The following is a 13415-nucleotide window of genomic DNA, read 5'->3' on the forward strand; positions in this document are numbered from 1 at the left end:
TCTACATGACATTCAATGTTTGAAATGGCCATCTTAGCTGTTCCCCAAAACTTGATTCTAGGATTGTTTTTAAAGAGTATTTAATGTGTTTACAGAATGTTTTTATCTCTGCATTGTTTGAATTTTTTAAAATTTGTTCATTGCCCCGTGAGTCCTTGTGGGTGGGGAGGCAATACAGAAATACTTTAAATATATAAATCATAAATATTAACATGTTCATTTTCCAGAGTGGAAAAAGGATAGTAAGGCCTTTGACGAAGTCACCCATGATATTCTTTAAAAACAAGCTAGTAAAATGTGGGCTAGACAATGCAATAGTTAGGTGGATTTGTTGGTTGACTGGCCAAACCCAAAGTGTGCTCAACAATGGCTCCTTTTCATCCTGAAGAGAAGTAACCAGTGGGGTCCCACAGGGCTCTGTCCTGGGTCCAGTGCTATTCAACATCTTTATCAATGACTTGGATGAAAGAATAAAAGGTCTTCTTATCAAATTTGCAAATGATACCAAATTAGGAGTAGTAGTTAATACCCCAGAGGAGAGGATCAAATCTGAATAGTTTATAAATCTGGGCCAAAACTAACAAAATGAATTTCAACAAGGTAGGCAGAAAAAAATGAAATGCATAGATATAGGATGGGGGACACCTGTCTTAACAAGACGACATGGGAAGGGGATCTAGGAGTCTTAGTAGACCACAAGTTGAACGTAAGTTAACAGTGTGATGTGGCTGCTAAAAAGGCCACTGCGATTCTAGGCTGCGTCAATTGAAGTATTGTGTCTAGATAAATGAAAGAAAAATGGCAGCTGATAAAAGAACACTTTTCTGAAATGTGGCCAATACTTTAAAAAAAAAAAACCATTAAAATGTGTTAAGACCTCTAAAGAAGGGAAGGAAAAAGAATGTCACCTGAGACAGGTTTCTAGGATGCAGCTGGTTCAAACAAGGAAACAGTGAAAATTCAAAGGTCTTCCTAGAACCCCAAATGAAGAGAACACACCTCTACAAACACAGAATCCACTTTGTGCAAAAGACATCTGGGATACAAAGGGAATTTCTTGGCTGACAGACCATTATGACAAGAGCTCACATAGATGGTGACATGTTTGAAAGCTGGTTCTATAGCTTCTATGATCTCTGGGAGCTACTGGAGCTGGCTTTTTACCTTGGAGCAACTGTTGAAATAAACTTCTCGTCTCAGGGAACCCATGCATAAAAATTATATCTACAGCTCAAAAAACGTTTATTATGTTTTCCATTCACAATCTCTTGTGGAACCCCTTGTGACCTCTTACAGAGCCCTATGGTTCCAGGGACACCTACACACAGAGGCTGCTCTACAGCCACAGCTAACAGATAATACTGAAAATAGGAAATTCACATTTTATTGCGCATGGAAATAAAACTATACAAAAATGTTTCCTTTGTAGCCTTAAAAATACCAGCAGAAAAAAAAATCTCCATACAATGTCTACATAGAAAACCTAAAATAAACAAAACAAAAACCCCTACAACCTCTTATTTCCACTTCTTCTGTCATTTATGTTCGTAATTCCTATCCTCAAGGCAAGAAGGAAGCTAGTAAAAATGTACATACAGGTCTATAGTTGAACAGAGTTCTGGATGCTTCCTGCATATTACTCTTATATTTCCTTTATTTATTTATTTATTTTAAAAGATAGCTTAATTTCTGAAAGTTGTCACCCACTCATAAAAGCAGGAGTTCAAAAATGGCCACTGTACAGGGGATCCAATGGACAAAGAACAGGAGCCACTGGTTCATGAACACTTATGAAAACTCGCCTCCATACTGAAGGACAAATTCCCTTGGTGGAGCCAAGAAGAATCTTTTGAAAAGAGAAAAGGGGTGTGCTTGTTTGGGAGGTGACTTTTGTCGAAATTCTTATATACAGACTTGGGGCTGTCCCAGAGCTCTCTGTGAAACCTAATTCCAGGCCTGTGATGGGTTCCAGATGTTGACAACAGTCCCATCCAGTACACAGATTAGACCAAACTCTAAACTGGGGTGGACAACTGTGGGAGCCTAGGGAATACACTAGCCCCTTAGGAGACCTTAAAGGACCACGTTCCTCCAACCCCAGTCAAAAAAATGTATTTATTTATTTATTTAAAGGATTTATAACCCACTTTTCCCCCACAATGGGATTCAAGGCAGGTTACAAGGCAGGCCACCAGATGCTTCCCAATGCTCTTCAGGGACTGTGGGTGGATTTTCACCATATTTGTAGCCCCTCTCCAGCCAATTTAGGCCTAGGAGAAGCCTTTTTTCAAAACATTATGTGACTTGCTTTTTTAAAGGGCTTTTCTGGGTACAAAATGGCTGGGGAGATGAGTTTAAAATGTAGTGAAAATGACCCCCACACCTCTTACAGGACATCTGGGGGCGTATGAGTAAAAAATGTGCCCCAGGAGGCACTAGGGGCCATAAAATGACCCTGTGGGGCTGCGTGTGAACCACAGGCTATACTTTGCTCACTTGATTTAAACTATCCCAATAGTTCACTGGAACCCAGGCCATTTACAGCACTGTTACAGGGAAAATAAGAATGGATAATCAAAAAATGTCAAAGTAATGATTTTCTTTTTCTTTTTTAAAAAAAAACCATGTCCTGTTAGTTACTTGAGTGAGAGGATCTGCAGTTACCGCAAAGTGTGTCTTCTCAAAGTAACAACATAAAATTATTATGCTAAGTAATGGGACCAAGGGAGAGAGTGAACAGTCACATCAACTGTGTCAATATGGTAGCCAGGTCTTTACAACTCCAGATATTACATCTGAACAGATCAACCTTTTTTAAAACGCTAAGCTGAGGGTCAGTGTCTCATGGCTTGTTCAAAGAGACACACCTTAAATGGAAGGATGCTTGCAGTGATTCATTAATTCTCTCAGGTTTGACCACCTGCTCTCCCCAAAAAATGGAAACAAGTATCCAAAAATAGAACCAAGAGCTTGAGTCATCTTTCCCTGTAATTCCGTTAAGTCTCTTCTGTTCCTTCTGATGATGGAAGGAATTCTTCTGGATAGTCTGCTTTGTCTGGATACAGTTTGATGTAGGTGTCAACCATTAAATCCAAGTCATGCTTATTATCAAAGTTTATGTTAAGCAAGGCTAGGTTACCCGATCTCTGTTCAGTCAATGTGTTCTTCAAGTAGGCCTTCAGGCGTCTTCGGCCAATTTCAAATTTTTCATTCTCCACTTTCATTATTGGCAGGATGCAGAGAACTTTAAGCAACGAGTACACATTAGGGAAGAACTTAATGTCAGGCAAATGAAGCGTCTCATAAATGGTGGTGGGCAGTTCTATATCCTTCCCTCTGTGTTTCCACTTGATTCTCCAGCAGTGAAGTTCTGCAGACAATGTGTCTGGGTTGGTGAGGTCATTTTTGTACATATCAGCATGATGTTCCTCTGACGTATTAAATTTGAGCTGCCCCATGACAGAGGGCACTAAAGACAAACACTTCAGTGCTCTTAGGTGCTGCTCTGAAAATATATCTTTCAGTTCTTGAATGATGTGCTCTACAGTTGGAATGCTAAGTGTTTCTTTGTAGTAGTTTTCTGGGGTCATTTCAGAATCCAAGCTCCCTTGTTGGGCTCGGCAAAATTTCCCAGGAAGCTTAACAGATAGGTCCAGCTTCATGGCCAAGTTGGTGGCTTCCTCAAACCAGAATTCATGATATACCTCAATATTCTCCATCACCTCATTCAAGGAATGCAACACTGCTGTCAAACTGCTGGCTGCAAAGAAGACATCTGATGTTTGGCCCTGGAGGTTCTTACCAAAGGCTCTTGTGAAAGAGAGGATGTTCTTGATAATCACAACAGTTACAACAAAATCAAAGTCTGCTAATGCAGTGGAAAGTATATATGCTCGGCCGGCAACAGAGCTGTTCCACCGGATAGAAGTGTCATTTATGCTGTCCAGGCACAGTACGAAGGCCTGCAGGAGGTCTACCACAATCTCAAAGGTATCATGTCGGCCTGTCCAACTGGAACGGACAATGCCCTTCAGTTCATTCCCCTTCTCCTCACTGTTCTGAAAGAGAAGAGTGATAACGTTGTCCAAGCCTGTGAGCAACTGGGGTGACTGGTGAAAGAACGAGCAAACCTCCTCAATTGTTCCAAGTGCCACAGAGATACGCAAAACTGGAACTGATTTGGCTAACCATATGTTCAAGGCGCAAGAGGCAGACAGCGTATATACAGCTTGTGGATATTTTTCTAAGATCCTTGTAGCCACAGTCTTCATTTTGGAAGCAAAACCACTGGAGACAATATAGGCTTGGCCTCGGCAATATTCCATGTTCAGTCCCCATTTTTCAGTAATTGTTGTATGGAACTTAACAGCTAAGATTTCAGGATCTGCCTCATAAGGTAGGAACCCGATGAATTCCTCCCTCAGGTTGTGACAATAATCGACAAACCTCACCAGTATTGGCAAATGCTCCTCACCAGCTAGGTCCACCAGCTCATCTGTGACAATGGAAAAGAAGTGAGAGTCCCTGACTTCCCGGAGGGTCTCATCTCGCACACAGTTTTCACAGATCTCCAGCATTTGCTTTTGCTGCATCTTGGAACAATAAGCCAGGTTCACAGCTGTGGTCTCAAAGCGCTTCCTCAGGACTTCATCTCCAGAGTTTATTCTGAATTCCAAGAGGGCCTGGAAGTTGTCTGGAGTGAAGATGCCTTCTGGGAGTGAGTCAGCATTGTGGCCATCCAAAGGAATGTTTTGTTTCCCCAAGAGGATTAAAATTTCAAATAAAGATTTAAGGTAGTCTTTGTTTTCCCTCTCCTCTTGCGTTAAAGGGATGCTATCTTCAGAGGGCTCATCTCCTCCTTCCACAGAGGCTGGGTTTGGGATATCATTGTCAACAGACTCTTGACTCATCTTTTCTTGTTCAAAAGCTTCACCACCTAGAAAAAGAGGCACTGAAAATATTTAATAAACCATTTAATATAGCAATACCAAAATGACCAATTCATCATCTTTAAGTTTAACAAAGCTCAGTCATACTTTTGATGATGGGGAACATTCTTGTGTAACAATTCCTAGAGGTCGCATATAAACTTTAATACTTTAAAAATTAAGAGTGTACAGGTTAATAGTTGAGTAGAATAGAGAACTTTGTATGAGAAGCTAAACCTGCTAAAATTCCATTTTTCATAGAGCTTTTAAAGCTAATGTGCATCCTGTGCACTTCTGCTGGGCTGCACTGCTGCATTTTTCTGAAACCAGAAACCATGTGACATGGTTTTTTAGCCAGTTTTGGAAAACCAAAACCTTCTTCATTTGGTGGCAGTCCCATGCTCTTTGGGAGAATCCATTTGCCTCTTCTAAAAAACAGAATCTGGGGATGTCCTGGACGGGTTAACTGGGGGTGAAAATGAGATTATAGGACTGCATATGAACCACAAGTCCCATTTTGCCCATGCCTGTTTTAAAAGTACAGCGGCCCTGTTCTTTTTCCTGGGGCTACTCTACACTTTAGCAAAATAAACACATACATGCTTGGAAACCTGTGCCCACACAGGATTGTGTGCTCTTGAATGAGGACAGTACTGTCCGCTGCATCTGATAGCCAAGTTAATAACAAAATGGCAATAAAACCTATGCTCCAGTTTCATAGCATGAACAAAATCACAAAACTTCTTATGAAAACACGCATATCTTTTTTTAAATGTTCTCTTTTCTAAGTTTCCAAACACTGCACTATCTTAGCAACATAACCATTTACAACAGACAGAATGGAGTGGGAGGATTATCCACTTTTATCTTACAAAAAATAATTAATTCAAGGCCATTTCACACTGTAGATAAGGAGGAACTAGATTATTCCAAACAAATACACCTCCCTGGAAGCTACTGGCATTTTTGGCTCTGTGATGGATATCTTCATAGGCTACATGTGTTTGTAAACACATAGTTTTCAAAGGAAGACCACTAGTATATGCTTGCAAGCGCTGTGTATGAAAGCCTGAAGTTTGTTCACATATGACGCAGAGGACACGATATCCTCAAAATTCCACTGATTTCAACTGGAGAGATTTAAAACATATGCTGACTTCTCCTGATGAAATTAACAGGATGTGGGTGGATCATGTTCATCATCCAGAATGATTAAATGTCTCAATATTAGTGATTTGTTTGCATGCATTCTGTCTATCCTTCCAGGACAAAGTCAAATAGGAAGAAATACGATAAAAAGATGGATGTACATAATGATAAGCCAACCATCCTGTAGCATCAGTGATCACTTACTTTTTGGCTGGTTTAATGATCTTATTTCTTCTTCACTCTGGGGAAAGAAAACCAATAGGATTATATCCCATGTGAGAAATCTTTTCCCCAAAAGCAAGGGAAATGTACAATTTTTACGAACACAATTCTTCTGCACCCAGACATGTATCTATCCAAGGACACTTAAAACATTCAAAGTGCTGAGACTGTCTTTGCTGGAAAAAATGACACAGACCACATATAAAAAGATCCACAATTTCATTTCACAGTAGAACACCAACTGCCCATAAGCTGCCCATGTCTAGCCCACCACTTCTAAATGTTCTCAGGTGTAGGCAAATAAACTCTGTACTGGCACAGGTCACCCAAAACTAGGGTGACCATTAGATATTTAAACAATGAACCCAATAGTGTTATTTGCCATCCTATCGGCTTCCACTTACAACACTAGGAATGAGAGACATCCAAGAGCCTCAGTCATCAATAACCCTGTCCAGGTCTCACAAACTTAGCATAGTCACAGCTTCTTTCAGTGAGTCAATCCATCTTCCCCCCCTCCCGCCCCTGGCCACCACATTTTGCACTGCTTCACAATATATCCAAAGTATGATTAGCCTCAGTTTGGTCATTTTTGGCTTCTAGTGAAAGTTTAGGCTTAATTTCCTCTTGGATGTATTTATCTGTGGTTGCATCCAAACTACAGAAATAATCCAGGTTTACACCACTAACTGCTATGGAATTTGGGAAATTGTAGTTTTGTAAGATATTTAGCGTTCTTTGTCAGAGAGCTCTGGTGCCACAACAAACTACAATTCCCAGAATTCCATAGCATTGAGCCATGGCAGTTAAAGTAGTGTAAACCTAGATTATTCATGTAGTGCAGATGCAGCCTGTATTTTGAGCAGTTTAGGGTTTCCATAGCATTTTCCTCCAGTACCATAGCTTGCAGCATCATACGCCAAAACTGCAGCCTGGATGATTCTGTCTTTGGTATTTAATGATATATTTTTGCACTTGGGGATCTTATGTAGTTCCTCCTTCCTAAGTGGAGATATCTTTGCTTTCCACTTCCTCTGAGACCAGCATGTGTAATAAACTGACTAAACCTTTGCCCCAATACCTCTGCCATGCAGACAGAGAACTTAGGTGGGAGCAGTGGTCACCACCAGAATCAGGGGCTTCTAAACCAAGCCATGTCTGCACTCCTACCATGGATGCTTTATGATTCCTACCCTAAGCATGCAGTGGAGGACTGCAGCACATGCTCCTATGATCTTCACATAATTGTAGGAGGATGTAATGAACCCTCTCTTCTTAAGAGAAATCCACCAACATTTGGTTTCAGGCAAAACTGGGGAGCTACTGAAAGCAACTGAGATTCCTAACTGGTGAAATGACAAAACATGGATAAAATGCAGCTGGAATTTGGTAAAATGTTGCAGGAGAGGTTCTGGGATGCCGTAGGGTACAGTTTGGATTGGCCTTCCACTAAGTGGTGACTTCTGGGTATTGTAATTCTATTCCTAGTTTGTCCTTTGGAACTCAGCCTAGTCATTCAAGCCTAGAGTTACTGCACCATAGCATCTCCACTCAAGGGACCTACCAGCTCTTTAATCCTTTTTCTGTGCCTGCTGCGTGGATTGTTCAAATGACTTGTGAGGTCAAATATTGTTGGCACAGCGTTGTCTCGTAAAACTGTCCTGTAGGGGCTCTGCAAGGGAAAAAAAGCTTTTATTTTTCTACTCTATGATTTGTCAACAAGTTTCTTTAAAGAGGAAAACATATCACCTGGGGGGGAAAGGGCTGCTGCAGAAGGATTTGAGACCAGTTTGGTATCCTTGCCATTTCTTCCTCGCAAATGGCAACCCACCAAGAGTACATGTCCTTAATCCGCTTTTACATTTTAACTTTCATTTTTAGGTAACTCTTTAACGGATCTCAAGACATGTCTCAGGCAGACTTAAATGGAGAGAAGCCAGCTCCTCAAACAAAATGAAATACTTGCACGACAGGCCTGCTCTACAAATATATTGGCTCAGATTGGCTAATTGGCCATTCATAAGTGTCCCAAATTCTTGTGACCTCCAGTCTTCTGCCAACACCCAGGAGCCCGAGCAGGAGTGAGGCAAGGGCTTCTTTTATTTGGACAAGGAATGGCAGAAGAGTAACTTCATCACCCATGAGATACAAGATCTTACCTCTCTAGATGTCTTCAAAAAGAGGCTGGACAGCTATCTGCTGGGGATACTGTAGCTGGAGAGCTCACATTGGGCAGTGGGTTAGACTTGATGAACCACAGGGCCACTTTCAATTCTATGATTCTATCTAGCCATTTAGACAGGTGCATTGACAGGTTTTCAGGGTGGTGGAGCCATTACCACTGTTTGCATCATGGATAAGAACCAGCAACTGAAGAGATTCCTGCTGTTTGGTTGCATCTGCACTGCAGAAATGCAGTTTGATACAGGCTAAATAGCTGTATCTACAAAACTACAAATCCCCAAATTCCACAGCACTGAGCCATGCAGGTTAAAATGGTGTCTAGCTGCATTATTTCTGCAGTGCAGATGCAGACTTTCCTGCCTTCTCTGGACTTCAGTGCAAGTGGCAATTTAGAGGAGAGGGATGCATGCTGCTCAGGGCCTCCCCATCAATCACGTCTCTCAGGAAACCAGAGATTTTAATAGTCAAGATAGCTTGATCTGTAGTCTGAATGTAAAATCAAATTAAATAATAGGTTGTTGGGTTTTTTTAACAACTACTAAAGTGATATGATAAAGAAAATGACTTCTGTAAGTTCATCTGTTTCTCAGATGTGTAAAGTTATCCCAGCTCTTGGAAGAGTGATGCTGGTGCTCAGCAAACATTTGTGATTCTTTGTACTTCCATGTTGAATCCTTGTAGTGGTCATTTCCTGAAGCTACCCAAAGCTTTTTACATGCTTTCATATTCTAGACAAATCCAGCAAAGGGGAATAGGAGCAGTCTGTATATAGCCGTTATCCAAACTAATTCACTTGACCATTTAAAACCTAATTTCAAAAACATTTGGGGCCATAAAACGCTGTTCAGTTTTCAGAGATGGAATTTCCTCCAGCAGAGCATCAGATGAGACTCTTTGATGAAACCTGGTATTTCCAAAGGGATAGCCCCACCTTCACTCTTTTTCAGCTCATGCTATGCAATTCCCAGGACACCAATCTACCACTACATACTTTCATTCTTATGTAACTCAGAGAGGCTTAAAAGCCCTAAAACAAATAGGTTGGGCATGCATGGAAGTCAGTGGAATACACTCTTCACGTTCCACTTCACTGCAAAACATGAGCATTTAAATATCTTCTTATCACAGGGAAAGTCGGTCAAATAGCTTCAGACAATAAATCACGGAAAATCCCTTTTGTTTGATAAGACATTCTAGTTAAAGAATTCTATTTGTAACCTGAGGTAAGGCACAAAAACTATAACCATATTGCCCATTGTAGAGCAAGGGTGAGCCACTTTACCAGAGCCAGAGGCCAATTTCACACACACACACACACACACACACACCAATATTCTCACAAATGTACTCCCACACCACTATCTTTCCATTTTTGTTGTTGTTGTTTTGACAATAAAACAAGCCATGAAAGGAGAGCAACTTTGATTGAGAGAAGGACTGTGTTTGTATAAGTGAAATTCTCCTCTAAAAGAAGACACATAAAATCATAATTCTAAATTGTGATTTTACTGTTGTGCAAAAGTTCAGCAACACAATGTTGCCAGGAGGACTACAAATACAGTGGGAGAAGAGTGTGTTGCATGTGGCACCTATTGTGTGTACTGGTCACTCCTCTTGTAGAGTAAAAAGAGACTACTGTTGTCAGATCCTTTCACTTACAGTTCTGCATATCATTGACGTTTCAAAGTGTTTTGCGCAGAGTCTGTAATGCTTGTTGAGTTGGTCAGGTGTCTTATCTTCCAGATCAGCCCTTCGGCAGTTCTCAACCCACCGCTGACATCTGCAAGAGAAAACATTTTTTTAGCTTCTTGAAAATGGCAAAATCTGGCAGAAAGGGCCACAAAAGCCCATGGATCGCAGTTTGCCCATCCCGACTTTATAACTTCAAGCAGCATTAGAACATCAGGATAAATTGGTAACTAAAATCAGAGCCTTTGTTCAGTTTCATTTTTAATCACTGGCATTAGCAAGTACAAAAAGACCTTTAATGAAACACTTAATGAAAAAGTACCCTATGAAAATAAAATAGTTTTGAATTGATTATTCTTTGCCTTGAATATGTCAGGATACGCAAAGGACAAACATACAACTTAGCAAATGAGCACTGTGATGTGAAATTTTAAATTATTTATTTGCTGCCAAATGACCCACTAGGAATACATTTATATATTCTAAGCACCACAGCCAATGAAAGATCAATATGACTTTATCCTGGAAATGATTCAGAAGATCCAAAGGGTGCTCAACAATGGTTCCTCTTCATCCTGGAGAGAAGTGACCAGTGGAGTCCCACAGGGCTCTGTCCTGGGCCCAGTGTTATTCAACATCTTTATCAATGACTTGGATGACAGAATTGGGAGCATATTTATCAAATTTGCAGATGACACCAAACAAGGGGGAGTAGCTGATACCCCAGAGGACAGGATAAAAATTCAAGATGCCCCGACTAGACTAGACAGCTGGGCCAAAGCTAACAAACTGAAATTCAACACGGAGAAATGTACGGTATTGCACTTAGGGCGGAAAAACGAAATGCACAGATATAAGATGAGGGACACCTGGCTGAATGAAACTACATGTGAAAGGGATCTGGGAGTCCAAGTAGACCACAAATCGAACATGAGTCAACAGTGTGATGTGGCAGCTAACAAGGCCAATGCAATTTTAGCTGCATCAATAAAAGTATAGTGTCTATCTAGATCAAGAGAAGTAATAGTGCCACTATATTCTGCTCTGGTCAGGCCCCACCTGGAATATTGTGTCCAGTTCTGGGCACCACTATTTAAAAGATGTGGAGAAACTGGAGCGTGTCCAAAGGAGAGCGACTAAAATGGTGAAGCCCTATGGGGAACGACTCAGGAGGGCGATCAGAATCGTGAAAGGTCTTGAAACCATGCCCCATGAGGAATGACTTAGGGAGCTAGGTACATTTAGCCTAGTAAGCCACAAGTTGAACATGAGTCAACAGTGGCAGCTAAGAAAGCCAATGCAATTTTAGGCTATATCAATCAAAGTATAGTGTCTAATTTGAGGGGCGTAAGTGTGCTGAGGATCCCATGGGCAGCAAAAAGACCACCAAATGGGTCCTAGAGCAGACCAAGCCAGAAATATCCCTGGAAGCCAAGATGACCAAACTGAGGCTGTCCTACTTCAGACACATCATGCGAAGGAAGGACTCACTGCAAAAGACAATAATGGTGGAAGGAAGGAGAAAGAGAGGAAGGCCAGATGGATGGACTCTATTAAGGAAGTCATGGGTTTTATGGGGTTGAAGGACTGAAGCAGAGCAGTGAAGGACAGAAGGTCTTGGAGCTGTCTCATCCATAGGGTCGCCATGGGTCAAGATCCATGCAAAGGCAGTTATCAATTAAGTGTGTGGACACAGGTCAGGCACTGAGTAATGCGTCAAACACACTCCTCCTCCTCCTCCTCTAATCCAAGGATTAGTCTCCCCATAACCGCCTGGCAAACCCTCATCTTCAGCCATGCAGCGTGTGCATCCAGGTCCGGCATTGAACCCTCCTCCTCCTCCTCCCCAAGGGTCTCTGTGCCCCTCTGGGCCCAACCCACGTCTTTCCCTGCTAAACTCTGACAGCATTCTCCCTGGTAATGTGGGAACACGGGCCAGGTATTGGAGAACTGAGAGTTCCTGCATGGCAGAATGGGTAGGGCTGGGTGGCCCTTGGGGCCTCTTCCAACGCTGCCATTCTATGACTTGCCTCCCCCAACCGGCCTGTTTCCCTGCCAAACCCTCACCTTGAACCAAGTAACGTGTGAACAGGGCGGCCTCCCTCTGAGTGCGCAGATGCTGTCAGCCACTGAGTAACGTCTGAACAGCCCTCTGCATCCACAGCCAAGGATCCCCATCTTCCCTTAACCCCAACCCACGTCTTTCCCTGCCAAACCCTCACCTTGAACCACATTAACGTGTGAACCCAGGTCAGGCCCTGATGCGTGTTTCCCTGTCAAGCCCTGACATACTTCCTTGTAACGTGGGCAGGCACTGAAGAACACCTGAAGCCCTCCTCCTCCTCTAATCCAAGAATCTGCCTCCCTCTAAAGTAAACCCGCATGTTTCCGTGCCAAACCCTCATCTTCCGCCACGTAACGTGTGAACCCAGGTCAGGCACTGGATCCTCCTTCCTCTCCTCCTCCTCCCTCCCAGAAAGGATGTCCGTCTCCCTCTACGCCCGACCCGCGTGCTGACCTGCCAAACCCGCATCTGCCCGCGCGTAACGTGTGAACCCGCCTCTCTCCCTCTCCCCTCCTCCTGCTGGGTCCCGGGGCGACTGACCGGGCGGGGTCCCTGGGGAAGCGGAAGAAGGCCAGGTCGGCCGAGGTACTCTTGCGGGTGCAGTTCGGGGCGGCACAGAAATTCGGCATCCTCCTCCTCCTCCTTTTCCTCAAAGGCGGCGGCGGCGGCAAAGGCAGAGAAGCGGCGAAGGAGTCCGCCTCCTTCCCAGCATGCACCGCGCCACGGCCGCTCTCCGCCAACCACCATAGAGATTCGCGTGACGACAGCGCCCAAACGCGCAGGCGCCCAAAATGGACGCCGGTGCGCTCGCTACTGCGCATGCGTCCCCTCCTCTCCCGCTTCTTATTCCCCCCCCAGTTTAAAGAGATAAGGAAAGAAGGGTGCCGCGCAACCACTTCCGGTCCCCATTGGAAGGCGTGCATTTTAATATTATTAAATAATAATATTTAATACTATTTCATAATTAGATTTAATAATAATATTTTGGTGCATTTTAGTGCACTTTTAATCCTTTAATGTTTAGTGCACTTTAAAATTATTTAATAATATTATTTAATAATATTGTATACTAATAATAATATTATTTAATAATAACGTTTAGTGCATTTTAGTATTTTAATGCTTAGGATTTTGAAATACTTTGATTTTTTTCTTTTTTTAACAAAAACATTTTACTG

The 13415-nt window shown here is 42.5% G+C and overlaps 1 protein-coding gene across 5 annotated transcripts; it reads right to left on the bottom strand.

The window, feature by feature from the left end:
* Positions 1 to 1225: 1225 nt before the first annotated feature.
* Positions 1226 to 12989, bottom strand: THAP12 (THAP domain containing 12). 5 transcript variants are annotated; one of them, XM_042460127.1, is made up of 5 exons: positions 12691 to 12989; positions 10143 to 10263; positions 7864 to 7971; positions 6282 to 6318; positions 1226 to 4936 (listed from the first exon to the last, which is right to left on the bottom strand). In XM_042460127.1, exons 1-5 carry the CDS (start codon positions 12864 to 12866, stop codon positions 2997 to 2999), a joined length of 2382 nt encoding a protein of 793 aa, XP_042316061.1. In that variant the 5' UTR covers positions 12867 to 12989; the 3' UTR covers positions 1226 to 2996. The 5 variants fall into 5 exon arrangements, with proteins under 5 accessions (XP_042316061.1, XP_042316060.1, XP_042316063.1 ...); XM_042460126.1 differs by having other exon boundaries at positions 1226 to 4951; XM_042460129.1 differs by having other exon boundaries at positions 12778 to 12987.
* Between the last annotated feature and the right edge of the window lie 426 nt (positions 12990 to 13415).

The sequence above is a fragment of the Sceloporus undulatus genome, chromosome 3 (genome assembly GCF_019175285.1).
Source record: "Sceloporus undulatus isolate JIND9_A2432 ecotype Alabama chromosome 3, SceUnd_v1.1, whole genome shotgun sequence".
Taxonomy (NCBI): domain Eukaryota; kingdom Metazoa; phylum Chordata; class Lepidosauria; order Squamata; family Phrynosomatidae; genus Sceloporus; species Sceloporus undulatus.

What these genes read in the sequence shown, in the direction of transcription:
- THAP12 (XM_042460126.1), bottom strand. Translation starts at nt 12,866, where the DNA reads ATGCCGAATTTCTGTGCCGCCCCGAACTGCACCCGCAAGAGTACCTCG. An exon ending in GAAAAAGGATTAAAGAGCTG is followed by an intron (nt 6,319 to 7,863) that starts GTAGGTCCCTTG and finishes TTCTTTCCCCAG; the next exon opens with AGTGAAGAAGAAATAAGATC. An exon ending in ATCATTAAACCAGCCAAAAA is followed by an intron (nt 4,952 to 6,281) that starts GTAAGTGATCAC and finishes AAATATTTTCAG; the next exon opens with TGCCTCTTTTTCTAGGTGGT.